General features: G+C 53.7%; 3 protein-coding genes and 1 long non-coding RNA gene across 9 annotated transcripts; 2 read left to right on the forward strand and 2 right to left on the reverse strand.

Annotated features, from left to right (window-relative positions):
- The first annotated feature begins 225 nt into the window (after window positions 1–225).
- On the forward strand, window positions 226–13438 carry LRRC59 (leucine rich repeat containing 59). Its single transcript, XM_030296996.1, has 7 exons — window positions 226–503; window positions 1833–1892; window positions 3927–4085; window positions 4316–4420; window positions 7506–7578; window positions 9594–9767; window positions 11461–13438. Exons 1-7 carry the CDS (start codon window positions 399–401, stop codon window positions 11703–11705), a joined length of 921 nt encoding a protein of 306 aa, XP_030152856.1. The 5' UTR covers window positions 226–398; the 3' UTR covers window positions 11706–13438.
- A 72-nt stretch (window positions 13439–13510) lies between these two features.
- Window positions 13511–20515, reverse strand: EME1 (essential meiotic structure-specific endonuclease 1). Of its 5 annotated transcripts, XM_030296992.1 has the most exons (10): window positions 20234–20515; window positions 19757–19806; window positions 18798–19606; window positions 18581–18708; window positions 15985–16074; window positions 15776–15897; window positions 15459–15582; window positions 15104–15219; window positions 14142–14331; window positions 13511–13911 (listed from the first exon to the last, which is right to left on the reverse strand). In XM_030296992.1, the coding sequence occupies exons 3-10, from the start codon at window positions 19579–19581 to the stop codon at window positions 13735–13737; spliced, it is 1731 nt and encodes a 576-aa protein (XP_030152852.1). In that variant the 5' UTR covers window positions 19582–19606; window positions 19757–19806; window positions 20234–20515; the 3' UTR covers window positions 13511–13734. The 5 variants fall into 5 exon arrangements, 4 of the variants coding, with proteins under 4 accessions (XP_030152852.1, XP_030152851.1, XP_030152850.1 ...); XM_030296991.1 differs by having other exon boundaries at window positions 18798–19806; window positions 20234–20514; XM_030296990.1 differs by lacking the exon at window positions 20234–20515 and having other exon boundaries at window positions 18798–20059.
- MRPL27 (mitochondrial ribosomal protein L27) lies at window positions 16073–25796 on the forward strand. 2 transcript variants are annotated; one of them, XM_030296997.1, is made up of 4 exons: window positions 16073–16296; window positions 23011–23142; window positions 23559–23626; window positions 25397–25796. In XM_030296997.1, exons 1-4 carry the CDS (start codon window positions 16206–16208, stop codon window positions 25601–25603), a joined length of 498 nt encoding a protein of 165 aa, XP_030152857.1. In that variant the 5' UTR covers window positions 16073–16205; the 3' UTR covers window positions 25604–25796. The 2 variants fall into 2 exon arrangements, with proteins under 2 accessions (XP_030152857.1, XP_030152858.1); XM_030296998.1 differs by lacking the exon at window positions 16073–16296 and adding an exon at window positions 20531–20670.
- LOC115501799 lies at window positions 25463–27598 on the reverse strand. Its single transcript, XR_003964911.1, has 2 exons — window positions 26628–27598; window positions 25463–25905 (listed from the first exon to the last, which is right to left on the reverse strand). It is a non-coding gene; the product is annotated as an uncharacterized LOC115501799 (long non-coding RNA).

The following is a 27598-nucleotide window of genomic DNA, read 5'->3' on the forward strand; positions in this document are numbered from 1 at the left end:
GGGGGAGTGGGAGGGGGAAGCGGCGGCTTCGCCCGGCAGCAGAACTCAAGGCTTTGAACCCCACCCTTCCGGACGTGGAGGCGACTGCAGTGCGCTCTCCTAAGCGCCAGAGGGCGGTCTCGCGCACACTCGGGCCGCTCTGGCCCCGCCCGTCTCAGTGGCCGCGGAAGGTGACGTGGACACGGAAGTGGTCGTCGTCGCGGCGGCACCGGTGGGAGCGGGGCGCGGGGCTCAGAGTGCAGCGGGCGGTCGGGCGGACGGCGGCGTCTTGCACCTGCGGCGGCGGCGGACGCAGGCGTTGTCGGTTGGGTGCGAGTCCGCTGAACCGACGAGCGGCTTCTCGGCGCCTCTCCTGCCCGTCGGAGCCCCGGAGCCGGCACCGCTCAGCCGGCGTCACCATGACCAAGGCCGGTAGCAAGGGCGGGAACCTCCGCGACAAGCTGGACGGCAACGAGCTGGACCTGAGCCTCAGCGACCTGAATGAGGTCCCCATCAAGGAGCTGGTCAGTATAGTCCCGCGGGGCACAGGTGCCCACCCGAGACCGGCGCTGGCCCCTGCGCGGGCCGCCTCCTTTCCCATGCCTCAGTTTCCAGGTCTTAAAACCAGGTGGGAGGAGTGGGACTCGGTCCTCGGGCGCCCACCTCTGCCCCCAGTTTTCTTCCTTGGATGTACACGTGTCACTTTGGCGCAGTTCCAGAAGATGAGAAGGAGCTGCTTGTTCGGCCCTGAGCTTTTTACGCGTCGGGAGTGAATCTCCCCTCGTCTGGGGGCTTTCGCAGCGCTCAGCTCCGTGCTTGACTCAAAGTAGGCGCCCACGGTGTGGTTGCTGGCTGCATTGGGAGAATGAATGAACAAATGAATGAATGACTCGGCCGAGAAGTAGGCCTCTGGGTAGACCTGGGTGTGGCCCAGAACCGTGCATTTCTAGGAAGCCGGCCATCCCAGCCGGCTGTCCCAGCCCTGAGGCGTCCTTCCTTGAATTCTGCGAAGTGTCACTGCGGGGCCGGCGAGGGCTCTTCCCAAATTCCAGCTTAAACTGGCCCGAATCCGGGCGCTGCCGCCCACCCCACCACCCCGCTCCTCCCAGGCTCTCACTCAGGAAACTGAGGCCCGAGGTCCCAGAAGGTTACACGGCTGGATTGTTGCCAGGGTAGAGTTAGATCTTAGTCCCCGCTTTTCCCGCCGGGTTTCCTACCTGCACCCCCCCACCCTAGCATTACTTGGGATGACCTACGTTTTCCCCACTGCCTTTAACGAATTGCACTTGGCTCTGTAGTGCGGAAGTTAGAACAGATTTCCAGTTTCATTGCTTAATCTCTTGAGTGCCCTTGGCAAGCTAGTTAATCTTTATGCCTAGACCTCCTCATTTATCAAATGGTGATAATAGTTCCCATCTTCTAGGGTTATGAGGATTAAGACTGTAATGTAAAATACTCGCCAGGTAGCAAGTGCTGATGCACGCTGCTCTTACTACGTTATATTTCAGTGCCGATTTTTTTTTTTTCAACGTTTATTTATTTTTGGGACAGAGAGAGACAGAGCATGAACGGGGGAGGGGCAGAGAGAGAGGGAGACACAGAATCGGAAACAGGCTCCAGGCTCTGAGCCATCAGCCCAGAACCCGACGCGGGCTCGAACTCACGGACCGCGAGACCGTGACCTGGCTGAAGTCGGACGCTTAACCGACTGCGCCACCCAGGCGCCCCTCAGTGCCGATTTTTAAAGGCCTTTCCTAGTTGTGGGAATTTTCTCTGGAAATTGCCTCGTTAGCAGATGTCACTGAATCATTCCATGTGCTGGTCTGACATTTTGTTCTTGTTCCTTTTCCTAGGTTGCCCTCCCAAAGGCCACCATACTGGATCTGTCCTGCAATAAACTGACTAGTCTACCGGTAAGATCAGCAAGCAAGCACAGTTCCTTCTAGAGCCTGATGCTGCTTCTGCTTCTTGTTTTTTTTTTTTTTTTCATTTCTTTAATGTTTATTTATTTTTGAGAGAGAGAGAGGGAGAGAGACAGTGCAAGTGGGGGAGGGGCAGAGAGAGAGGAAGACACAGAATCCGAAGCAGGCTCCAGGCTCTGAGCTGTCAGCACAGAGCCTGACGCGGGGCTCGAACTCGCGAACCGTGAGATCGTGACCTGAGCCGAAGTCAGATGCTCAACTGACTGAGCCACCCAGGCACCCCTCTCCTTCTTGTTTAGAGGAGTTAGGTCATAAGGCGCAATTTCAGGACAGGCCCTGCAGACAGGCTGTGACTGAATCGGAGCATGCTGGGGGGTGGGTGAGGTGGGGTGGATTGTCTCAGCAAGAAGGGAAGCAAGGCTTCATTCTTCAGAACAGTGGGAAAGTCGGGCCACGAAACACTAAAGGCAGCGGAGTGCTGGCTGAATCACTTATTGGGCTCATCTTTTTTTCTGCCTTATTTTATTCCTTTGAAGAACAGTTTACCTCTCTATTGGGTAGAGGAGATTAGAAGCCATTCCGGAAGTTGCTGTGCAGCGCAGGGAGAAAGCTGTTTATGAACAGCCTCCTTTTTTTTTTTTTTTTTTTTTTTTTTAATTTTTTTTTTCAACGTTTATTTATTTTTGGGACAGAGAGAGACAGAGCATGAACGGGGGAGGGGCAGAGAGAGAGGGAGACACAGAATCGGAAACAGGCTCCAGGCTCTGAGCCATCAGCCCAGAGCCTGACGCGGGGCTCGAACTCACGGACCGCAAGATCGTGACCTGGCTGAAGTCGGACGCTTAACCAACTGCGCCACCCAGGCGCCCCGAACAGCCTCCTTTTGATGGGGAACAGGAAAAAAGTGTGGTTTTGGGGGACTACCATATTATTATTCTCCCAACCCTTGAATTACTCGAGACACTTTTTTTGTTCAACACAGCCAGTCTGTGGTCAGATCCTTTTGATTTTTCTTGCACAACTTCTCCCAGTTCTCCTCTTTCATATACTTCAAGATTTCTTCAGTTCACCATCCTTTATACCCGGTTAGGCCCTGGAGTGGTTCAGCTCTTCAGCCTCTCCGGGGTGATAGCCATTCTCCTCCAGAGCAGTGCTCCTTCCTCGTTGCCTTTTCCATCCATCACTCTGGCCGTGTCACTCCCTGACGTACTCCGCTGGGCTCCGGCTCAGGGACCGAGTCTCAGAAGTTGGCAGGTTATTCATTGGATCATTAGTCTGTTCCCCTCTCAGTATTCTCCCGGGCCTCGCTCATTATCTGCAGCGTCTTCCTGCGGCTCATCAGGAACCGTTTTTTCACACTGAAAAAGCAGCTGAGGCCCCGCTGCCCCTAGGAAGTATTCCATGTCTAATGACAGGATGGTGGCTGTTCCGTGCAGCCTGATGCTGCTGTACACTTTGTCGGGAGTCACTCAAGCAGCCCCTGGTGCTCTTTTCGGTCTGAACTCAGTTGTTTGTGCCTTCCTCGGCAGTGCAGAATCACTGGCGGTTTCAGGTCCCCGGAGAGCATGAGTAGTGTCTCTTAGCTGAGGCCGGAGCTTGATTTCAGGTGGGTACTGTGCTAGGTGCCGTGAAGAACAAAGAGTGACACTGAGCGCTTAAGGGGCGCATCATCTTTTCAGGAAGGCGGATGGTTCCGTTGTGTTTCGACAGCTCCTGTGCAAGGAGAACACAGGGTGCTGTGGGGGCACAGGAGGGACCCCCCTCATGGCTCCAGTCGCAGCGAGAACAGAGCATGAGGGAACACACTTATTTTGTGCCCACTTTATTGTGCTACGTCCTTTTCCACATACTTCTCACTGCTTGGCACCAGAGGGGCTGAGTGTTAGCCGCACTTCATCCAGGGTGGAACAGCCGGTGGCAGGTAGGGTCAGGGTTTACACGTCGGTGCCTCTGGCTCGCGGGCTTCTGCAGTGGCTACACCAGAGTGTGCGCCCAAGGCTTAGGCGCTGTCTCTTTGGGTCCTAGTCGGATTTCTGTGGCCTCACGCACCTGGTGAAGCTGGACCTGAGTAAGAACAGACTGCAGCAGCTGCCGGCAGACTTTGGCCGTCTGGTCAACCTCCAGCACCTGGATCTCCTCAACAACAAGCTGGTGACCCTGCCCGTCAGCTTTGCTCAGCTCAAGGTAACGGTTCACGAAGCAGCGTTCCACGGGCGGGAGAGGCACGGGGCTCGGGGGCCGATGGAGTGTGGCTGTGAGGAAGGCTGGCGGAAATGCCCCCTTGTTGGTGCTGCCTCGCACGGCTTTCCCTGCAGCTGGAACACACAGGGGCTTTCTTCCTGCTCATTTTGCTCGCCTTGAGGGACTCTCTTGTGAACTTGGGCTTAGCCAGCCTCTCTGTTCTATCCCTTCAGAGCCTGAAGTGGCTGGACCTGAAGGATAACCCCCTGGATCCTGTCCTGGCCAAAGTGGCAGGGGATTGCTTGGATGAGAAGCAGTGTAAGCAGTGTGCCAACAAGGTAAGCACGAAGCTCCCCCGGGTCGCCTCTGCCATTCCCCGGGGACTAGCCTTTGCCTCCTCTTGTTTTTCCCTCCCAGGGCACCTGTAGCTGTGTGTTGATTCGAGCACTAAGGTCCCAGTGAAATACGTCTGCTATGAGCCTGTCAGGCAGAGGGACCTTTGTTTCTATGTTGACTTTACAAGTAGCAGAACGAGACTGTCTTCTCTACTGCAAAACTTCCATTCTTAAGAAACCAGGACCTTGGGGCGCCTGGGTGGCTCAGCCAGTTAAGCATCCGACTCTTGATTTTGGCTCAGGTTATGATTTCTTGGTTTGTGAGATCGAGCCCCATGTGTCAGCGCAGCGCCTGCTTGGGATTCTCTCACTCCCTCTCTGCTCCTCCTCCACTCGCTCACGCACTTGCTCTCTTGTGCGTTCTCTCTCTCTCTCTCTGTCTCTCTCAAGATAAATAAACATTTAAGAAACCAGGACCTTGCCTGATCCCACATTACACTATTGACAGTTGTTCAAATGGGACAAGAAGGGTAGGGGCTGTGGCCTTTCTAAGTTGCGGTGGTTATAGGAATATTGATAATGGTGTCAACATTTGGGTGCTGTACCGATAGGCAGGCATGTCCTGGGCAGATCTGGTTTATTTCAGTCAAGTCCTCTGATAGAGGAACGAGGAACCAAAGGCAGCACGGAAGCAGACACAGCCAGCAACCCTGAGGGGGCCTTGTGCTGCTTCTTAAGAACGACACCACGCATCTCTCACACTCCAGCCACAGTCCCTCTTCCCTCCAGCTTTAGAACAGATTGCTGCTGCTTCAGCTGAGCACCAGATGACTTACTTGGCCGTGTTGAGGAGGCTTGATGAACAGAATAGACTTTAAACGCTTTAGATTTAAATCCTAGAATTGATGTCAGTGAGATGTGGGCACGAGGGGGGTGTGCGGCACGGGTCTCTAGGTGAGGCTCAAGAATAATGGCCTTGTCTTGTCATTAGCTCAGGGCTTCTGAGAGAGTCTCATCATCTCTGTCATCCACTGGCACAGGAGATCCAAGTACAAGGTCAGTGCAGCCAGGTAGCCACGGCAACAGCTTGCCCTTAGCTGAGAACAGTACAAGTGATCGGGGAACTCCTGGCGCTTTAGGAGTGATGTGTGTTCTGAGGAAGAACGATAGCTGTAAGGGATGACTCTCCCTTTGTCCTGCATGCTTTGTATTTCACCTCATGCTCCTCATAACCCCGGGAAGGAGATACAACTTCCGTTTCTCTGACCCGAGACATGCCCAGTGCACACACGTTTCATTTCTCCCTTTATTCATTCAAGTAGTAATATGTGAAACCTCGTGAAATTGCTGGTGCTCCACGAGGATAACTTCTGTTGAGCACAGAGGTCTTTAGTGTTAGCACCTACCTTCCAGACGGACCTCCAGGTAGCACACTGCGTCGTGGATATGGTAACTAGAGCCACGCTCCCTGGCACTGCTGCCCAGAGCGGTCTCTGGCACACCTTTAGGCGTTGTAGTAGCGTGGCTTGGGCCGGCCAGAGCAAGGTCAGTTGTCCCCGGGAGATAGCGTAGATCTCACCAGCCCTGACCTTGTGGCTGCATGGGTCAGCTGTAGTCACTGATAAGCCTGGTGCGTAGTACAGCACCTTTTAAAAATAATTTGTTAGCTGGAAAGCATTCATCAAGTGCTTATCAGAAAACGTGGACTGGGACCGGTGGACAAAATCCACCCTCGGGGCTCACGGTCTGCACCAGAGGAGTCGCTCCTTTTTCTGAACTGGCTGTTTTCGGCTAACTCCTGATGTATTAGGGCCCGGGGAAAAAGGGAGGTCTCTTAAACCTCTCAGCTCTTTATTTAGCCACCTGTACACCCCTTAAAACCGCCTGAATGGTTGGTGCTTACTTAGTATTCGGAATTCAGAGTGAAGACAGGGACTTTGAACTTGGGCTGCCTCTCACCATCAGGCTTGACCTTCCTGCAGATCCTGCACTCCTTGTTGAGTGGCCATTTTTTTTTAGTAAGACTGACTCCCTTCTGAGAGGTTGCGGCAGGTTCAAGGCCTGGGTTGCTCAGGACAGGGTTCCTTGTGGCTTCAAAGCAGGCTCTTGCAGGGAGCCTGAGAGGTTGAGTCACTTGCTAAGGTCACAGGGTCCGTAAGTGGTAGCGTTAGGATTGTGCCGGGCTCTAAGCTTTCACTCTGTCCTCTACAGACAAGGGATAGCTTCTAAAAACACAGCCTGAAAAAATAAAGTCTTTTACCTCCTCCCCTAACCATGCCCATAGTGAGAATCTCTGGGGCTGTTTTTGTCAGGGGCTGTCCACGACTGACTGGACGAGGATTTGAGGGGCTCTGGGAGCCACGGCTTTGAGCAGTGTGTGGGCCAAATGGCTCTTGGCTTCCTCCTAGAGGCTTCCTTAGTTTGTGTGCTGACCTGAGTGGGACAAGCTCTGGCCCAGGAGCTCAGAAGACCAGTCCTCTGAGCTGTGCTACCTTCCAGCCACGCGAGGTGGACAGATCACCCCCCGTCAGCCTTGGCTTTCTTCCTTTTGAGGTGGGGATCCAGTCAGTCATCCATCAAACACATACTGAGTGTCTAGCCCGCAGATGGGACAGTAGTCGCCACCCTTAGGGAAACTAGCATTACGACTGACGTAGGTAAGAGGCCTCCCGAGGACTGGGAAGAGCGGAACTTTGTAAGGTGGCCCAGGGAGGGAGGTCAGGAAGTCAGAAGGTCTCGGCGGAAGTGCCGTCCTGCCCACCACCAAGAGTTGCCTGGGGCACACATGAGATCGTGCGCGTGACAGGGACTGTAAAGAGCAGGACTCCTTCCACGCTCCAGTTGGCAGTGGGTTTCACAAACGTGTTTGCTCACAGCTTTAGTGGCCTGGGCTCCGCTGGCCCTTCTCCAGCTAAGGCCGGCTTAATAAGGTAGGAGACGAAGACAGGATGGCCTCCATTAGCTCCGCGCTGCCGCGGGGCCGTGCTCACCTAAAAGGAGCCGTCGTGCTTTTGAGCCTCCTGAGCAGACTTGTGTGCCGTGGAGCCCCCGGCTTGGGCTAGTTCAGATCTCCGCTCCCCCTTTGCAGGTGTTACAGCACATGAAGGCCGTGCAGGCTGACCAGGAGCGAGAGAGGCAGCGGCGGCTGGAAGTAGAACGAGGTAGGTGCCGTCTCTCCGCCAGCCATCTTCCCGTCCTCGCCCGGCCGCTGGCTCCCACGGGTCAGGAGCCAGGGTGCGTGGAAGCATCGTGAGGAGGAGTATGGTGGTGTATGGTGTCATCTGTGTCTAGTCCTGGCTTCTCCGCTGAGCTCGAGAGTCCGGCAGCCGGCTGGGAGGGTTAAGAGGCAGCTCAACTTAAGTGTGGCCGAGACGGTCAGTCCCCTGCGAGCCCTCCCGGGGGTCCCCTGGACTAGACTGTCACCATCCCTGTAGTTATTCAAGCCTGAAACTGGAAAGATGTCCGGAGGTCTGTCTTCAGTTCCCCAGTATCCAGTGTGTCAGCAAGGACCGAGTGTGATGGTTCCTCCACCCCCGGGCCGTACTGTAATTCAGCCTCCGCGCTGTAGACCCCTCCCAGCTCTGTGGCCTGTCTCCACGCTGGTGCCCCTTCCGCACGGCAGCCACAGGGATCCCTTTACAACATAAGTCGGTGATGCTGCTATTCGCTTAAGACACTCTAATGGCTCCTGATTGAATTTAGGATGAAATTCAAACTTAGCTCCACAGATGACTGGGCCCGCCATGGCCCCAGGCCTAGCTTCTCCAGCTGTGTCCCGCACCCAGGGGAGAGAACGCTGTTAACTTGAGCCACACGAGCCTCTGCTGTTGCTCGAGCACGCTAAGTCCAGTCTTACTGCAGGGGCTGTGCCTGGTTTCTTCTTCGGGTCTTTACGCGGCTGGGTTCATGTCCTTCTTGTCTGCTCAGATGTTGCCGTAGCTTTACCGTAACCCCTTCCGAACCACCCAGACGTGGGTAGCATCCCTCCCGTCACTCCATCACAGTCTCTGTTACTCTCTTTGTGGCGCATGTTGTTATCTTTTTTCTGTTTGTTCACTCGTTTGTCTCCGTCTCTAGAAGGTCTTAGGTGCTGGAACCCGATTTGTCTTCACTGCTGTATCTCAAGCACTTAGAACAAGGCTTGGCGCACAGCGGGCGCTCTGTTGACTGGCAGATGTCTGAGCCCCCTTACTGGAGGATTCCGTGGTTGGAGGGGGGGAGGACATGCTTAGTACTGGTCATGGGCAGACCCTGAAAGAGCCTGAGTGACACCGGGCCTTCTCACATGCGTGGCTGCTGTGATGCTGTATTTCCTTGGACCACTGCTGCTTGACTTCCTGCCTCCACATGTTCTCTCCGGGTGGGGTAGAATGTGCTCTTGGCATTGTCGTTGCCCAGCTGGAACTTGGAGCTTGTTTGTACACAAAAAAGCAGTGGAAAGCTCCAGTACTTCGCATACTAGAATTCAGCTACATTATGGGTCAGATGGGCTTTTAAGCCCTAATTTGTGGCATTCTGGCTTTGGAAAAATGTACTTCAGGCTTCCAAATAACTAATCTGGAAGTGCATTTTTAGAACCCAGTAATTTGTAAGCTGGGCATTGGATGTAAACGTACTTGAACCGTGAAGTAAATCAGAATGTGTCACAGATTCCTGAGTGGGAGCCTAGAGGTTCCCTCTGACAAATGATTAGTCTTGCTTTCTCAGGAAAACATTTCCATCGTGTCTAACTGTGAACTTGAGTGCTCACTTTGTCTTCTTACTTGCCCTTCCCATGCTACGTTCCCTTCTGAAGCTTGGGAAGACAGGAATCCCATAGAATCACGGTTTCTTCTCTTGACAGCCAAGTTGTATAATAAGGGTGTCCCTCTGTGCTTTCTGAATCACCAGGCTCGTCACCCATGCCTTCCTCATGTACCCTTGTTACATTACCCTAATCTCTCCACTGCACGGGGCTGGGAACCTTTCAATAATCCATCCAGCAAACCCTGAGAGCAGTTTACCGTATTTGAGGGAGGGCTTACTTCCTGGAGAGCAGGAAGATAGCTGTCTCCTTAAGACTGCTTCAGTGACCTGTGGCATAAGGGAAAGGCCAAGCCCGTGCTTTTAGTCACTCAGGAAAGCACTCTTGCAGGTTTGTGGGTGAGAAGTCATCTTGGGGTGGATTTTCCTGCAGAGGCCGAGAAGAAGCGGGAGGCCAAGCAGCGAGCTAAGGAGGCGCAGGAGCGGGAGCTGCGGAAGCGGGAGAAGGCGGAAGAGAAGGAGCGCCGGAGAAAGGAGTATGACGCCCTCAAAGCAGCCAAGCGGGAGCAGGAGAAGAAGCCGAAGAAGGAAGCAAATCAGGCTCCGAGTATGTTTTCGCAGTTGCAGGGTTCCGGCGGGGGTGCCGTGGGGGCACTGAGGGGGCAGTGAGTGAGGCTGCAGACCTGGTCAGATCCAGCATGCTCTCAGTCCTGGGAGTCACGTGGAGGGTTTGCCTACAGGGGGTGGGGGGGCTGTCCTGGGGAGCAGGTGCTTACGTACAGGTGTTTGGTGAGACATGGCTTAGAGCGTTCCCAGAATAGGGAGCTGCCCTTCTTTCTTGTAAGGGTTGGATGGCAAAATCACCATAAAGTGAAGATTGCATGTGGTCACATTGCCCTTAAAAGTCCCTCACATCATCTGTGAAGTGCACTAGGGCATTCTGAGTGCACGGTACCGTCTCAGAGATGCCAGCACTACCTCTGGTTTTCTCTCCCAAGTCGGAACAGAGCGCCCTCTTTTTGCTTGAACACGAGAGGAATCGTTTTGCTGCCTTCAGGGAGCCATGCTGTATAAAAAACACAGTGTTTTGCCTGAATACGTCCAGTTGGATTTGTGTAGGGACATGGCTCCATATATAGGGGAGGATTGTACACCTTCTGGGCCAATGGGGCCCGTGAGGGAGAGGCCCCTGAGCCGGGGAAGGAATTCTGTAGGGAGGGTGAAGGCATGGGGCCCGGCCGCGGCTCTCCCTCGCTGGCCTAGAGCAGGTTGCCTGGCCACCGTTCTGTTTCCTTGTGTAAAATGAGGATTCCACCTCCTCACAGGATAGCGACAGCATTAAGCAAGAAAACCTATGTGACAGGATCATGCAGTTCTTGGCATGTGGGTGCTCAGTCAAGTTTTTAAAAGTTTTGGCTAAAAATCTCAAAACCAGGGGCGCCTGAGTGGCTCAGTCGATTAAGTGGCCGACTTCGGCTCAGGTCACGGTCTCACCTCGTGAGTTCAAGCGCCGCACCGGGCTCTGTGCTGACAGCTCAGAGCCTGGAGCCTGCTTCGGATTCTGTCTCTCCCTGCCCCTCCCCCGCGCGTGTGCACGTTGTCTCTCTTTTTCAAAGATAAATAAACATTAAAAAAATTTTTTTTTAATCTCAAAACCGGTTTTTATTTTATTGTATTTATTTTTTTAAAGCGTTTCAAACATTTTATTATTTTTTAAAATGTTTATTTTTGAGAGAAACAGAGACAGAGCATGAAAGGGGGAGGGGCAGAGAGACAGCAAGACACAGAATCCGAAGCAGGCTCCAGGCTCCAAGCTGTCAGCACAGAGCCCGGTGCGGGGCTTGAACTCAAAAACCATGAGATCATGACCTGAGCCGAAGTCACTCACTCACCCGACTGAGCTCCTCAAGCACCCCTCAAAACCAATTTTTTAAAAAAATTAGAAATGTAATATATATACTCACTCTAGCATTGAAGCAGCATTCTAACTGTGCTTGTTGCCCCCTGAAAAGCCCCTCCCCTGATCCCGAGGGACCCTGGGGACTGAGCTCCGTGAGGCGCCCAGAATGACTCCTCGTTCTGAGTGTGCCCTCTTGAGATCCACTGGAGGAGGACTTCTGTTTCGGGCTCTGCATAAGCAGAGGGTTTCAAGAACTCAGATGGCCTTAAAAAGTCCTCTCGTCAGGGCCTGGGAGTTTGCCTTTGAGGAGGGGGTTCTGGCGGATCTGCCTCAATGGGCAGAGTGTGGGTCGTCTCCCACTGACTGAACGCTCTTGTCCGCTGTGACTCTGTCCCTCCAGAATCGAAGTCCGGCTCTCGCCCCCGCAAGCCGCCCCCCCGGAAACACACCAGGTCCTGGGCCGTGCTGAAGCTGCTGCTGCTGCTGCTGCTGTGTGTGGCCGGCGGGCTGGTCGCCTGTCGGGTGACAGAGCTGCAGCGGCAGCCCCTGTGCACCAGCGTGAACACCATCTACGACAACGCGGTCCGGGGTCTGCGCAGCCACGACATCCTGCAGTGGGTGCTGCAGGCCGATTCTCAGCAGTGAGCCTGTCCTCCACACCTGCTGCCTCCCAGCCTTGGAGCTTGGATTCCTATGGAATTGGGTTCTGCTGGACACAACCTCTTTTTAGCGTCCGACCTACCTGCCATCATCAAATGGCTGCCAATTGGTACTTGAGATCCCCTCTTTGTAGGACTTCTCCGTTCCTTGGTCAGGGTCCCCTGGCGGAATAAGAAGTGAGACGTGGGGAGAGTTACCTGCATGCCTAAAGGAATAGGCTTGGGGTAGGGAGAGGGAAAAACGGCCTTTTCTAGTTGTTCTACAAAGCTGTGTAAAGGCAAGGCTCGTTTCTACTAAACGGTCAGGTCAGCTGTCACTACATTTATACTTTTGTATGTCACAAACCCTTTCTTTCATTCCTCCCTGGGCAGCCAGGGCAGATCAGGAGGCAGTGTGATTGGGGACTACGGGAACACCATACTCAGCAAATCTAGCCTAAATTGGGAGGGGGGGGGGGATACCTATTTTCTTAAGGACCTCAGACATTTTTAATGACCATATAAAACCTCAGGCTGTGAAAGGGACTTCAGGACCACCCAGTCCAATAGAACACTTGCAGACAGGGAAACTGAGGCCTTCTGTGACTTGCTATGGTCTCCCAGCTAGTTGAGGCAGAACTGAACTCCTGCTCCAGTATCCTCTCTCTCTGTCATTTTGCTTCCATAATAATGTCAGGAGAGAACAGAAGTCACACCAGAACTGAGTGTCTCTCAGCTGGGGTGTAAAATCTTTGACGGTAGGCAAGCTTCATGTCCCACAAATAGAAATCTCATAGCCATGAGGGTCCTGGCAGCTCCTGTAGAGCCCTGCCCCCGGCTCATGTGGCTTTCGCAAAATGGGGACGGCCCAGGCTCCTTGCCTCAATTTTAGAGCATTAACTCCCTGATTGCCAGTAAACAACGAGGTGGACCATTGCAAAGCCATATTGTCTCGGGCAGCTGTTGGTAGTTGGTGCGACAAAGTAAGTCAAAGTCAACCTGAAAATTCCAAAGTTTCATGGAGATGGACGTCTAGAATTGTTTGGGTCTAGACCTAGAACCACCTCCGCAATGAAGGGAAGCGAGTGGCACCACGGAGTTTAAAAGTGGCGCACTTCCTAATGACCAGCACAGACGGGCAGGACTGTCCATCCTCTTGTCTCCCAGATTATGCCTCTGCTTGCTCTGTGGCCTCCTTGGCCTCTCTTTTTCACAAAAGCCGGATGAAGGGAAAAGAAATGGCCATCATGGTGCTCATTCACTGAAAGGTCCCAGTTACGAGCTTCTTGTCTCTCCCTCAGGGGAACAAGAACCTGTCATGGTTCAGAGACAGAGTGAGGTCCGGGGTTTTTAGCCTTAGTGGCTCATTTGGATAGGATGGCCACTTATGACCGTCCTATTGGAAGAAGTGACTTGTTCCTTTCTCCCTCCCCAGATAGCTCTGCTGCAAAAGCCCATACCTTACTCAGAATCACTACACATTCCTTAGTCTTCCTCCAAGCTCCAGAGCCATTGGTACAAATGCTTTATTGAAACTAAACAGTACGTGACATGAGATTAAGAGGATGTGGAAGTCCCCACGCAGGGGCTGGTTGAGGCGGCTTCAGTGGGTGTAGGAAGGCAGGGCACACCCGGCCCTAGTCAAGTCAACCCGCTGAGGGAAGTTCACTCATGATCTCGAGATTTGATGCTGAGGTTCTTCTGGATTTCTACAATTATTAAATATGTGTCTGAGTGGTCTGTCTTTGTTTCTTTGTGTTTTGAGGGTTGAGGGCTGGAGGGGGGAGGGGTGATTTGTGCACGGCAGCTGGGTTTTTGCTAGGAGAGGAAAATTAAAGGCTTGTGAAGGTAAACACAAGTATCTCAGCCATCTGTCCCAAGCTGACAGGGAGACTTCTGCAGATAAGGGCGCCCAGGGAACAGCCTGTGGTCCGACCCAGGCTTGTGCTTCAAGGAGGCGCGTCCAGTCTCTTCCTGTGGCCAAAGGCGGAGGAGATGCAAACCTCGTTTGTCATCCTTGTCCCCGAGGGCTGGCGTCAGTCTGCACTGTCTAAAGAGAGAGCTGGCTGCAGAGTGGTCATCTGAAGGTAGATCCGCCTGGAGAGCTCTGGTCCAACACGGCGGGAGGTGGAGGTCACACCTTCCCCACGGCGAACCTGTATGTCCGCAAGCAAATTCTGGCGCTCTTGCTCCGAAAAACACCGCCTGTAAGCCTGCAAGTGGCAAAAGACCTCTCAATACTGTACCATCCAGTCACCCTTGTGCATCCATAAGGGGGCAGTAAGCTAGGGTGTTGGGGAGGAGAACCTGTCCTCCCCGGGTCAGTGTTAACTGCTTTTTGCAGGCCCACGCTGTGGACCACCGGTGTGCCCCAAGGAAGCCACCTGGGAGTCCACCGAGGCCATGGGGTGCCAGGTGGGGGGTGACCCCTGCAGCAGCATACCTGGACCAGACGCTGTGGGGAGGGATAGGTGTCCACAATGGCACTGGCCATGTCCAGGCTGACTCTGTTCAGCTGCTGAATCTGTCTCCTCCAGACCAGCGCGAGCCCCCTGCCAGCTCGGTCAACTTTTGCCCCTCCCGCCCAGTCACTCTCCAGGCAGAAAGAGAAACTGGTTTGATCTCGAAGCTTCCTGTGAATAGCAGTTGAAGAGTCATGAGTCAGTCACTCCACCTGTCCCCTCGGCTGGGAACTTAAAAACCCTCCCTCCTTCCACTGACCTCCCAAGAGGCAGGCACAGTGTTGTATCTGGCCTATTTGAGTGCTTTGTTCCCAAACACCGCTAGTTGCTGGTTCCCTTAAAAACAACACCTAGTCCTTTCCATTAAGAGAGAAAGCACCAGGAAAGTACCAGATTGTTTCACATGCTGAAATTGGGTTGTGTTGACCAGAGAGCAGTGTGCACAAGGACAGACAGACACAAGGGACCGGGTGTCAGGCAATCGGGGAACCTGGTCCAGTTCTAACTTGCTAGGAGCTTAGACAAGGCACTCTCTTAAGGCCTCAGTTCCCTCAGGTATGGAATGAGGAGGGACTTGGCCTGAATGGTCTCTGAGGTCTTTTACTAACTCTTAAGTTCCGACCACGAACACCCCTAGAACTAAGTAGGCTAAAAGTTTGTTTCATGAGGGCTTATTACACTGTGACCTGCCATGTAATGAAACCTGGCAACTTGGCTTACTGGTGACCCAGGGCAGCCTGCAGGCCACGAACTTACACGAGCTAAAGCAGAACATTTTACAGGCGCTAGGCTTGAGGGCTCCTCATGAGAATCCCCAGCATGAGGTCTGCTCCTTCCACCGCCAGCTTGACCGCCAATGAGCCGGCAGCAGACCCCGGGGGAAGAGGACATCCGCACAGAACCAGGCCCGGCGGTGGGGCGGAGACTTGCTGGGGGCACTCACTTGAAGGGCGCCTCGGCCACAGCCTTTGTAAACGCGCAGGCGAAGTCGGCCAGCTCTTTCCAGCTCTGCACGATTCGGGCCTGGGCTTCGGTGTATAGCTGCAGATCCACCAATGCCTAGACACCCAAAAGCGGACGGGCTGGAAGGGCAGAGGGACTCGGCCTCGTCGAAGTTGCCCTCTCACACCCGCCGAAGCTGCACCCCAGCGCCTTGGCTCCCTGTTTTAGCCCCTTCTCTCCTACTCGGTGCCAAGGCAGAGAGTCGTGTCCAGCAGGCACTTTGTTCTTTATCCACAGCAAACTAGGTTAGGGGAGAGTGACAGCCCAGCCCGACTCAGGCAACACCGAGTTCTTACCTCTTCCACATCTACCCTGGACACCATTTGCCCTGCGCTGGCCTCTGGTTGTGTCCGCTTCTTCTCCTTGGCCTGTTCTCTGTTTGCCACTCCCCGTTTCCTTCTTCTTGGAAGATGGGGAGCGCTGGAATCGGGGGGGGGGGGGGGGATAAAAGAGCAGCAGCTCCAGGCTGAGCTCAGGCAGGAAAGGAGTGAAAAGACCAGACCAGAGGGTCCCACAGGGCTTGCCAGGGAGGACCCAGATCTGCGATGAGTAAGTGCACCCCGACGGCCCAAGAGCTGCCCCTTTTCAGGCTGTCTCGAGGACAAATTCAAACCTGAAGCATTTCTCCTGGTCCACAATCACCAGGGACAGAGCCTTCCCAGCTGTCCTCGCTGCGGTGTCAGTTACAAAGCTCCGGAGTGTTTCCTTCCCTTTCTCAGAGTCACCCAGGCTTCCCTGTGCGAAGGCAGACGCTGCGTTAACGTCTGTTCCCTAGAGTCGGCCCTCTGCCCCGTGCCTCGCGGGACACTTGTCTCTGCCCACCTGCTTGAACTTGTAGACCATGGACACAAACGCCTCTGCCAGGAGCAGCACCAGGACCATCGGTTCCTCCACCCAGCCTTCCTCTCCATCCTGCCAAAGGACCCGGGACCCAGCAGAGAGGGGCAGCTCAGCAGGTGCTCAGCACCCGTGAGAGACACAGGCCTTCTGGGTGATGAACTTATTCCCATCAGCCGAGCCCACTTGTGCAGTATTCTTCTGGAATGAAGCCGTGGTGGCCAGAAACGGCAACCCGTGATCCTGTCCCTCCCAGTCCTCCCCTGCTCGACCTTGGCATACTGGATCTCAGAAGCGGTGAGTAAAAGGTGTGGAAATGCTGAGAACTGCCCATGTTTCTGGGCGCTTTGGATAGGGGGGTGGAGGGGAAGGAAACTCTTCCAGAGGGGTTGGTACAAATAAGTAACTTGGCCCTTGAGGGTAGATGCTGACTGGGAGCTGAATGGCCCTTACACACACACAGGTTTTATGTGACAGAGATAAGAGCCACAGGGGAACTTCCGCCTGGGAGAGCACCTTCTCTTCACCAGGGCCAACAATCCAGTGTCGCACAGTGACCGGGAGCAGGGCCAGTGCAGTTTTCTGACTGGGTCCCTGGAAGCAAAAGCCAAGGCCTAGAACAGAGCAAAGTGCAGTGGGAGGAGCTGTGGGTTCTAGTTCCCGCTCAGCTGTGCTCCTCTGACCTGCCTCCCCGCCGCCTGTGATGTGGGGGTAAGAACTCCCTCTGTGCGGGGTGACTGGGGTGACCGCGACTGACGCAAGAGGGAGAATGCGGAAGTGCCTTGAAAGGTTAAGCTGCGACATGGATATAAAGATTTGCTAACAACCCAAATTAAAAAGTGTGCAATTAGGGGCGCCTGGGTGGCTCAGTCGGTTAAGCGTCTGAACCTTGATTTCAGCTCAAGTCACAATCTCACGGTTCGTGAGTTCGAGCCCCGGGTCAGCCTCTGTACGGACAGTGCGGAGCCTGCTTGGGATTCTCTCTCTTTCTCTCTGCCCCTCCTGTGTGCTCTCTCTCTCTCTCAAAAGAAATAAAATCAATTCAGAAAAAAAAAGTATGCAATTGCCCTAAATTATTGAGCAAATGAAAGCCAAATGCGAGGAAAAATATTTTTAAGCAGGCTCCACACCCTAAGTGGGGCTTGAACTCATGACCCCAAGATCAAGAGTCAAGTGCTCTACTGACTGAGCCAGCCAGGTGCCCCAAGAGGAAAAAATCTTAACGTTTTCATCTAGAAACTCTTAAATGAGGGGTGGAGTATTGTGGATTCACAGACCAGACAAGTGGAAGGCACAGCAGCTGTACTAACCTGGGAGCCCGGGCCAAGGAAGGAACATTTGCTGTGTGCCTGCTACGGGCCGGTGCTTGGTTATCTTAGTCCCCACGACACGGGGCACCCAAAAGGATGTAACGGTGTCCTCATGTTACACATGAGGCACAAGGAGATGAAATAATTTGCCTAGGCTCATAGCCATAAAGGCCTGGGGCTGAGATTCAAGCACAAGCCCACCCATTCCCAAAGCCCAGCTAGAGAGAAGTAGAAATCCTGTGAGAATTACCTTCTCTCTGCCCCCCACGGATCCCCTCTCCCTCCTTCCCCACTCTGCTCCCTGCAGGAGGCCGCATCACCAGGCTATCTGGTGCAAAGGCTGGTGGGAAACCCAGGAGGAGATTGGAGGGAGGGAGGGAGGGAGGAATGAAGTCGAGATATTTCCCTGGCTCCCTCGAGATGGGGTCACTTAGGGTTTGCTACCTTCCTCTACTGGAGGTCAAGCCTCTCTCAAGGTGGGTGCTGTCTACATTTCTCTCTCCTGGATTCTGATAACCACTTCTCCCCTTCATCCATTCAGGCCGAGGTATGGTAAGAAACATGTCAGTGGTTCTCAACCAGGGGTGAGTTTTTCCCACAAGGGATGTTTGGCACCATCTAGAGACGTTTTTGATTGTCATGCCCGGGAGTGTGCTAACTGGCATCTGGTGGATAGAGGCCAGGGATGCCGTTCAACGTTCTACAGTGCACAGGACAGCCCCCACAACAGAGAATTATCGGACCTGAAATGCCGACCGTACCTGAGGTGGAGAAATCCTGAGTTAACGGTGTTATTATTACCTTGAGGTACTGTGTCGTCCCTTGTCGTTTCCTTGTAGCCTGCCCACGCTTTAAAAAACAGATCCTTTATTAAATCTTCCTCAAATTACCCTAAGTTGAGTGTGCCTTCTGTTTTCCTGCTGGGACCCTGCCTAATATTCTTAACAATAAAAGCACACGTATCGGTTGGCTTGAAGAGGGGAGGAGAGGGGCGCCTGGGTGGCGCAGTCGGTTGAGCGTCAACTTCAGCCAGGTCACGATCTCGTGGTCCGTGAGTTCGAGCCCCGCGTCAGGCTCTGGGCTGATGGCTCAGAGCCTGGAGCCTGTTTCCGATTCTGTGTCTCCCTCTCTCTCTGCCCCTCCCCCGTTCATGCTCTGTCTCTCTCTGTCCCAAAAATAAATAAACATTGAAAAAATAAAAAATAAAAAATAAAAAATAAAAAAAAAAAAAAAGAAGAGGGGAGGAGAGACGTCAGCCAGAAAGTTGCTACCTCAGCTAGCCCGGCCCTTCTCCTCCAGGTGATGCTGCAAGGCACAGCCTGTGCCTCAATCACACAGCGGCACTCCATGGACTGCAGCGCCCCGAGGAGCTGGCCTCCGCCTTCCATCTGTAAGAGCACTGCAACAGACGACAGGAAAGGCGCTATGAGTGGGTGGCCCAGGAGCAGGAAGGGCCCGGCCCAGGATGAAGACAGTTGTCAGAAGCACCTGGATCCAGCCCCACAATGATGTGCCTTAAGCATTCCTCGGGCCTCTGAGCTTTCAGCCTGTTCACCGGGGCCGCCTTCTTCTGCCTTTCCTGTTGTCTCAGGGTGCTCTCCTTCTGGCTTGCTCGTCCCTGCGGCTGGCATCCCCGTGAGCCTCTCCTCTGGACCTTCTGACCATGCTTGGTTCTCTTCTGAAGTGGGGGGGCTTCAGCATTTGTTTTGGTCGCTGTCAAGCTGTCGCTCTGCACAGGGCAGGTGGCTTGGAAGGCTGGAAGCTGATGGCACAGACGGTCTCCCACAGGGTCCCTGTTACTTGATGAACGTCTCTCTGAGGTGTCACGGAAGGAGGCATCAGGGACCTTTGGAAAGGACTGTTTTTTCCAGCCGCACGATGCTCCTTCAGTACTCCGATGACCCCACACAGGTTGAATCGGGGAGCTAGCGTCCTCAGGGCTCAGCTGCTTGCGGGTCAGAAACTTACATGTAAGCCTCTGGGCCAGGGGGATTAATTCTTCCTCATCCTCACTTCCACTGCTTAGCACCCTGACTGGCTCCGTTTGTGGGACAGGTTCCGCTATGTCTGGGACAGGTGGTGTATCTTTCAACTTTGGTGATGGAGGACGGGAGGCCTCAGAATCCGAGGTGTCAACCACAACAATCTTCTCCCTCTGAGGCTGCCTCCTCTTCGTTGAAGACGCTTCCTGCTTCAGAAAGGCAAACGTCGGCAACTCTTCAGAGTCACTCTCACTGGACTCCAGCGACAGTGATGACTTCGTTACAGCCATCGATAGGCGCTATCAAATTAACTCCCTAAAAGGAAAAAGAGAGATGAGACACAGACTAGCACTGAATTCAGTCCATTAGACACGTTCTGTGGCCCAACTTTACGGAAATACGTACGGTATCTAGAGAAACAGAAAAGACAGGATGCGGTCCCAACACATTCAACCTGGAACTCACCTGTCTGTAGCCTAACGGGACGCCTCAAATCCCTTCTAGGTCAAGGCGACCTATAAACAAAGTGGAGATCACCATGAGAAAATTTCAACGCCAAGACTCAACACCACCCCTGGTTGATCTCTGCATTTGACATGCAGGTTATCAAGGCATCCTTTCTTTAAAGATTGAGGTGTAACACTGCGTAGATAGGCCACACTTTGTTTATCCATTCAGCACTGACGGATATTTGGTTCGTTTCTGGGGTTTGCCCATTATGAACAATGCTGCCGCGAACATCCATCTCCACGTTTTCGTGGGGGCGTGTTTTCAACCCTCTTGCTCATACACCTAGGAGTGCAACTGTTGGGTCGGGTACAAGAATCCGTATCTTTGAATAAACACTCACTAACACTGTAGGTGTGACCCCCGGATGAGCCACCTAACCTTCCCCAGCCTCGCTTTCCAACGTAGCAAAATAGGGAAGATAACAATACCTACGTGGTAACATTGTTGAGGAGTAAAATCGTGCGTCTACAGCGTTCGGTACAGCACGAGGCACACACGCTAAGCACTCAGTAAACACGCTGAATGCCTCCAGAGGGACCTCCTCCCGGTCCCCTCCCTGGGTCTCGCATTCGTCCGGCAAAACGAGGCTGCCTGCCAGACGCGCCCGGCTCGTCCACACCGCGCGGCACAGCCCCCGATGCCCTGGTCACCCAGGCCCTGCAGAGGGGTGCTCAGGAGGCAGGCCCCGGCTCGCCGCCCGCCGCGCCAGCACAGCGACGCTCCCCCGCCACTCCCCGCGCCACTTTTTCAACGGCCGCGAAGACCCCGGAAGTAGATCGCCCGGTAGCGGAAGCAGGTCTCTGAGACCGGAAGCGAATGTACGGCAAATATGGCGTCGGCGGCGCTGGCGCTGAGGACGCGGGCGGCCGGTAACGGGACGCCGCGGCTGTTGCGGGGCGAGGGGTGCCGGCGGAGCGGGGGCCCTGCAGGGAGCCTGGGGGTGGAGGCCGTTCTCTGCGGAGGACACTGGGCGCGGAGTCGGGCGTGTGGGAGGGCCCACGAGCTTCGAGGGGCGGCTGTCACCGGTCACGTGACACGTCTCGGGCGGCCGGCAGTGGGTGGTGGATGGGTTGGGGGAGCACGTGTTCTTCCCTTGCCGGGCGCGCCAGTACAGCTTCCCTGGCGCTTGGTGACTTGGGCACCTCGCTTCCACTCCCTGGTGTATTTGGATCCCTTCATCTATAAATACTGTACATTGGTGCCCCCCCCCCCCCAAATAACCCGCTCGGTGTCTGTGCTAGACTGTGGTTCGGTGTTGGGGATCTCAGCAGAGAAGATGAAGACAGTCTCTGTCCCCCGGACCGGTTCTTTCTAGTGGAGAAGCCAATACATAATAAGCACGTACACAAAATGGTTTTAAATTGTGACACGTGCTGTTAAGGAAAGCAAAAATACGTGTGTGGGGGTGTCTTTTCTGGGCGCGGGGGGTTGGTGATTAGGGAAGGCCTTTCAGGAGGTGACTTCTAAGTTAAGACCCAAAGCACGATAGGAGGCCTAGCCCTGTCAGAGAATGAGGGGCCGGAGAGTGACTCACGCCAGTGTTACATTTTGAGAAGCAAACAGCTGCTCTTACGTGAATTTAAAGAGGGTTTTAAGAGTGGAAACGAGGAAACCAGATGGGAAGCTGAAATGGGAGCCTTGATGAGAGAGGATTTCCCCAAGATGCTAGTGTCAGTGAACTTGGAGGGAAATGGTGGGTGGTTTTTAAGATCTGTTTGGGAGATAGAGCCCAGAGTTTGCTGGTGAGCTGGATATGTGAGATGAGCCAAGGGAAGCGATCTGCAAGGTCTTGATTTCTTCCTGAGCAACTGCATAGGTAGTCGCATCATTTACTTTGAGGTGAAGGATGGGGAGTAGGCTGAAAGGCAAAGATTTATGAAAGAGAAAATGTAGGTAAAACAAAAGCCCCATTCTTCAGCTTAATAAGAGGATGAATAAATGAATAGGTTTAAAGTAGATAGATCCCGGTGCTGGGTATTTATTTATTTATTTATTTATTTATTTTCAACGTTTATTTATTTTTGGGACAGAGAGAGACAGAGCATGAACGGGGGAGGGGCAGAGAGAGAGGGAGACACAGAATCGGAAACAGGCTCCAGGCTCCGAGCCATCAGCCCAGAGCCTGACGCAGGGCTCGAACTCACGGACCACGAGATCGTGACCTGGCTGAAGTCGGACGCTTAACCGACTGTGCCACCCAGGCGCCCCTCGGTGCTGGGTATTTAACATGTCTTTCTGAGCATTTATATCTGGTCCTTTGCCCCAGCTACTCTCTGTGCTCATTAAAGCTTCAGAAACCTGGTTTCAGGAACACTGAACTTGTAAGCTCCGGGGACTCACAAGACTTCTCTAAAGACTCTGGCATAGCCCTGGCTGTGTCCGGACACCTGAGAGCAAGGACTGCCAGCCCTGTGCTTGTCATATAGCAAGGGGCTTCTAGCTTGGTTAGTGTGAATTTTAGTTCACTTCCTTTTTCAGAAGTAAATGCCGTTGAGCATTTCGGAATGCGTATGGGGAGGTCAGGTTGTCAAGGGCAGGGTATCAGTCTTGGCTAGGACCTGTGCTGGATAGGCTTGCCCAAGAGAATCTAGCCTTCTGAAATGGCTGGGAGCCTGTGGGAGCCACCCTCAGAGAAGCTGCCCTTTTTTGTTTACACGTATCTGGTGTGCAGTGGATGGGTGGATGGCTGAGAAAGTGGTGGGTGAGGCCAAAGCAGGACCCTCTGCCTGGGTGTCCTGTTGCCGGGCCCTGTGGTCTGGCCCCTCCCCAGTGCCTGGAGCTTTGACGACATGTGGTGAGTGAGGCTGAAGCCAGCAGCTCTGTGGTGTCCTCTTGATGGCTTACGTTTCTGTGGTGTTTGTCTCTCCTCAGCAGGACTGAATGTGTCAGGACCCAGGGCACATGGTGTTTATTTATCTTCCGTGAATATTTCACTACCCACCACCTCCCCTGGCCACACACACTCTTCGCATGAGTGCATACACCCTGGACAATACAAGGAACGACTTGTCCCCTGCCGTGGGAGAAGGCCAAGGGCTTGCAGACACTCCCTGAAAACCAACAGAGTCAAGTGGCATTTCTGCTCACATATCTTCCTCCCCTCCCCTGCCACTGCCCCCTTGTCACCTCTCAGCTTAGCAGATGGCCCATTGAGGCAGAGCAGGAGTGATTGGGAGCCTCTCTGACCAACTTTTCTGTTCTGTCTGCAGTTACAACCCTGCTGGGCCCCCCTCAGACTGCGTCTCATGCTGTCAGATATGCATCCAAGAAGACAGGCGGCAGCTCCAAAAACCTGGGTGGAAAGTCACCAGGCAAACGCTTTGGCCTCAAGAAAATGGAGGGTGAGGGTGTGCCTTGGCTTCCACTTCCCACCTGCCCCCTCCCGTGCTGTCCCCAGCATTCCTTTGCAGAACAGGAAAACCACGCACACTCCTGGTCCTCTGCTCTGCACTTAGCTCGCCAGAGCACTTGGTTCCAGATTCCAGATGCAGAGAAGACCTGGGGCAGGGAGGGGGTCCTGAGGAAGAGCAGATAGCTGTGAACCTGGGCCATGTGACTGGAGAGAGAAAACTGGCAGAGGGAGACCCGGGGCTGCTGCTGCTGCATGAAGAAATTGACTTTGTCCAGGGCCAGGCTTAGAGGTCGGCGTGCAGCACTTGGTCCAGGAAAGCGAGGGCCGGTGTGTTTTCCCAGCAGTTAGCTGTGCTGCCCCAGCACTGGGGCCCAGCGTCAGTGTGCTTGTGGACTTCTCTTTTAGATCACTACGTTCATGCCGGCAACATCCTTGCGACTCAGCGCCACTTCCGTTGGCACCCGGGCGCCCATGTGAGTTGCTCCGTGGCCCTTTCCCCTTTTTTCTTTCCCAGGACCACCTCTCTGTGCTCCTAAGCATGATAGTAAATAACAAAACAGTTGCGTTCATTGGGTACTTATCAAATGCCAATCATCATTTTGCTTCCTGGGCCTGCGTTATCTCATTTCACCCTTAGCCCATCCCTGTGATGCGGTAGATGGCACCTCCATTGTCCAGATAAGATGCCAGAGACTTAGAGAGTGGAGGGGTCCACGTGACAGAGCTGGGGTTCATGCCAGGGATGCCTGACTCCCGGTCACTGTGCCTTGCCTTGTGTAGCAGCAGCCTGGTTCTCTCGGGTCTCCTTTCTAACCCCCACCTGTTAGAGGAGGAGACACTTAGTGATCTGAGATATTTTTTGAATCTGGGGAAGCTAATTCTAGTGTATTCCTTTTTCTTTCTTTCTAATCGCTGTTTTGCACGAAGTTAATAGATGGCTGAAAAAGATAGTTTGGATTTAATAAATACAGTGGACGTGCAAGAAATCAGGTCTACGGCAGGCAGGGATTTCAGCTTCAGCAAGCTGGGATTACTTTCTGACGTAGGAAAGATCTTTGTCAACGCAGATCGGTACGAGACTCTTCACGTTATCTTAAGTGTTGGTTTGGTTTCCTTTGGAATCCGTTTCCCCTGCCGCCCCTTTTTTGGCAATTTTAGGAGGCACCGAAAGACTGATAGTAGCCAATACTTATGTCAGAAATGCTAATTTGTATGTGAATTGACTGTGCTTGCAGGAGCTTTGTCTTTTAGAACTTGAGACATTGGCTGTGTGGCTGTGTTAACTCTTGGGACTTGCCAAAGTAATAACAGCGACAATAACAAAAGCTAACGTGTTGTGAGCTAAGCAGTATTCTGAGCTCTTAATGATGAACTCATTTAATTCCTCAAGTTGATCCCATAAAGCAGTTGATATTACCCCCGTTTTGCAGATGAGAAAACCCAGACACAGTGAAGTAACACAGCTCGTCCGGGTCACACGATAGTAGGTAGTCGTGCTGGGATTTGAACCAGGCACTCTCGCTCTAGGGCTCATTCCTTTAATCAGAGAAATACTGAGTACCGTGTTGCCAATCTCAAGCTCTAAAAGAAAAATGCCGAAATACATACAGTTTACAAACCGTGTATGCAGCTCGTAGTTTATTTAGTTTGTTCTCTGCTCATAGTCTTCGCCCAAAGAACAGCTAGAAATAAACAGCTGCCCCGACAGGTGAGAGTTAACCGAGTTGATGCACATATCAGCGGATACCATTGGTACTGCTGTTTTGTTAGTGTATGTGTTGCCATAGATACGGCCTTGCTCTGTCCTTCCCGTAAAGCCTGAACTTTAGAGATCACTGTTTGGATGAAAATATGGCAAACGTGTGTTTACTCTGACAACTCCAGCGCTTTTTCATTTTAAGCGAGGCAAGCTCCCACGGGCAGTTTCCCCGGGCCTGGGGTTTGGGGATTTGTCTGGTGTGGCTTCTGGCCAGCTGCACAGACACGGGTCCAGATACCAGCCTTCGGGGACGGAGCAACCCCGTGGATTGGCTGTCGGAGTTTTTGTTTTCCCCCTTCTGTCCCAGGGTCGGTAAAGAAGTAGAAGTCAAGGAAGTGCCAAGCAGTAGGAAAGGGAACCCAGGGTAGAGCTTTCTGATCTCCCGTTAGGGCCCAGGGCCTGAATCCTTACGAGAAGTTTGTTCTGAAGCCCTGGGATGGACCACCTGGCCGTCGGTCCAGCTGACTGGGTCTTTGTGTTGCAGGTGGGGCTGGGGAAGAAGAAGTACCTCTATGCCCTGGAGGAGGGGATAGTCCGCTACACTAAGGAGGTCTATGTGCCCAGTCCCAGCAACGCGGAGGCTGTGGACCTGGTCACCAGGCTGCCCAAGGGTGCTGTGCTCTATAAGACTTTTGTCCATGTGGTTCCTACCAAGCCTGAGGGCACCTTCAAACTGGTGGCTATGCTTTGAACTCCTGGTCAAGGCCGCTGGACAGAGACTGGAGCCCAGGTGACAGGAGAGGATGGCAGCAGCGAAAGTCAAGGGTTGGCACGACAAGGTCTGCTGAGGACGTCTGTTTGGTGGTGATTGCAGAAGACTCTGAAGTGACTGGCTCTTGGGAGACCTGACCTGGGGCCAGAAATAAAGTGTGCTGGAGTCATGAGTCTGTGCTGTGTGGGGATAAACCTGGATGGCGCTGCTTACTGGTTTTTTGGCCCTTACCCACGTTCTGTAGTGTGCACCACGGAGCACCCTCAAAGCAGAGAAGCGGCCTGCCAGAGTGAGGAAAAGAGAAGAGGGGAGTGTGTTTGAGAAGGGATTGCTTTAGAGCCATCTCCCCGAGGGGAAGGAGGAGGAGAGCTTGTGCTTGAGGGTGTCACTGCTCCTTCTCCCCCAGGAACCCATCCCAGGCCGGGTCCTGGGGGGAGTGGGGGTGTGGGGGAGGGGCCGTAAAGGAAGCAACATGGTCATGTCCTCTCCTGGAGCCATATTTGGAGGGAGCTGGGGCTGCAGCCCCAGGAGTGGCCCTGTCTGACTCTGTGGGTCCAGCGTAGAAAGTCCCCATCTACCCTGGAATACCCAGGTCCTTTCAGTGATGAGGTAGAATGGGTGACAAATGGGCTGCTTTCCATCTCCTGGGGAAAGACACGCCCACCTCACATCCTTTTCTGGTTCTTGATCTATCACAAACCATAAACAGCAAAGGATCTGGCTTTAGGAACTCAATCTGGGCCTGGACTGGGCTGGGGCCTTCACTGTCAGTCCAGCCCAAGACCTTAGACGCTTGGCTTCGAGTGGCAAGGCCAGGAAGAAAGTCTCAGCTGGGGCAGAGGGCTGTCTTGGCTGTTGGGGGTGGGCAGTTTGGGCTGCAGCCCCAGCAGGGCCTGTAGGGTCCAGTGGCTTCTTCCCAAGGACTCAGCCCTGCAGGCAGGAGCTTCAGGGACCGGGGCACAGAAGCCTCCCAACCTAAGAAGGTCTGCCTTGAACTTGTCACCTTATTTTCTCAGGACACGACCCCAGATTCTCCACCTCCTGCAGATCCTTGGCAGAGGTGGCCCAGGGTTTGTTGAGGTTCACTTTGGCTTCCTTCTTGTGGGGGCTCACGTGCCAAGGCCCAGCTGGGGGAGATGGCTGGAGATGTCTCTGTAGGCTCAGCACCGTCTTTGCCAGTCCTCTGGAAAAGCAGAAAGGGGCAGGATGGGAAAGGGTGTTCCTCCTACACAGTGGTATTTCCCTGAGCAGAGCAAGTGTTGCTTCATGGGGTGGATGAGCAGAGCCACAGTTCGGTCGTGGTGCAGGCAGTGACCTGAGGGCCTCGCCTCCTCATAGCTTGGTGACAGCTGAGGGATAGGAGAGTAAAGGCTTTAACCATTTCCTGACACACCAGCCTCTCCATCCGCCCGTACACATGTCCTTTCTTTTGGCTTCAGCTTTCTGTGTCTCCTCTCCCCTAGTGATGTTCCTTCCTGGAGACAAGCTGAGTCGTGGAGCTGTTGGCTGCACACAATCCCTTCCGCAGGAGCCTGTTCTGAATCCCAGGGCAGACCCCATCCTTCCCTCCCCCCGAAGAGGTGAAGTGGGGCCTCCTCTCAAAGCCTGGGGCTCTCCACCAGTGACCCCTTCCTCATCCTGGGCTCTAACTGGGCATTATGTATCAGTAATATGAACAAAAGCTCAGTTGTCCAAGGCGCCCAAGGTTAGGAATGCCGAACATTCGCCTCTCTGCAGGCCCAGATCCCGAAGCGCCGTGCAATCAGCTGGTGAACCTGCTGCTGCTGGGTCTTCTTTCGAATACTCTCATAGCTGGGCAGGTGAGCCAGCTGCCACAGGGGCAGCTGGTAGCTGCTGGGAAGCCACACACAGAATAGCCCTGTGACCAAGAAAAGCTGAAGGGGGGCAGGCAGGCACACATGACCCTTTAACTTCCATCCAGACCTTCTTCCCCAGGGTGAGTCTGAGATTGGG

The sequence above is a fragment of the Lynx canadensis genome, chromosome E1, assembly GCF_007474595.2.
Source record: "Lynx canadensis isolate LIC74 chromosome E1, mLynCan4.pri.v2, whole genome shotgun sequence".
NCBI classification, from domain to species: Eukaryota; Metazoa; Chordata; class Mammalia; order Carnivora; family Felidae; genus Lynx; species Lynx canadensis.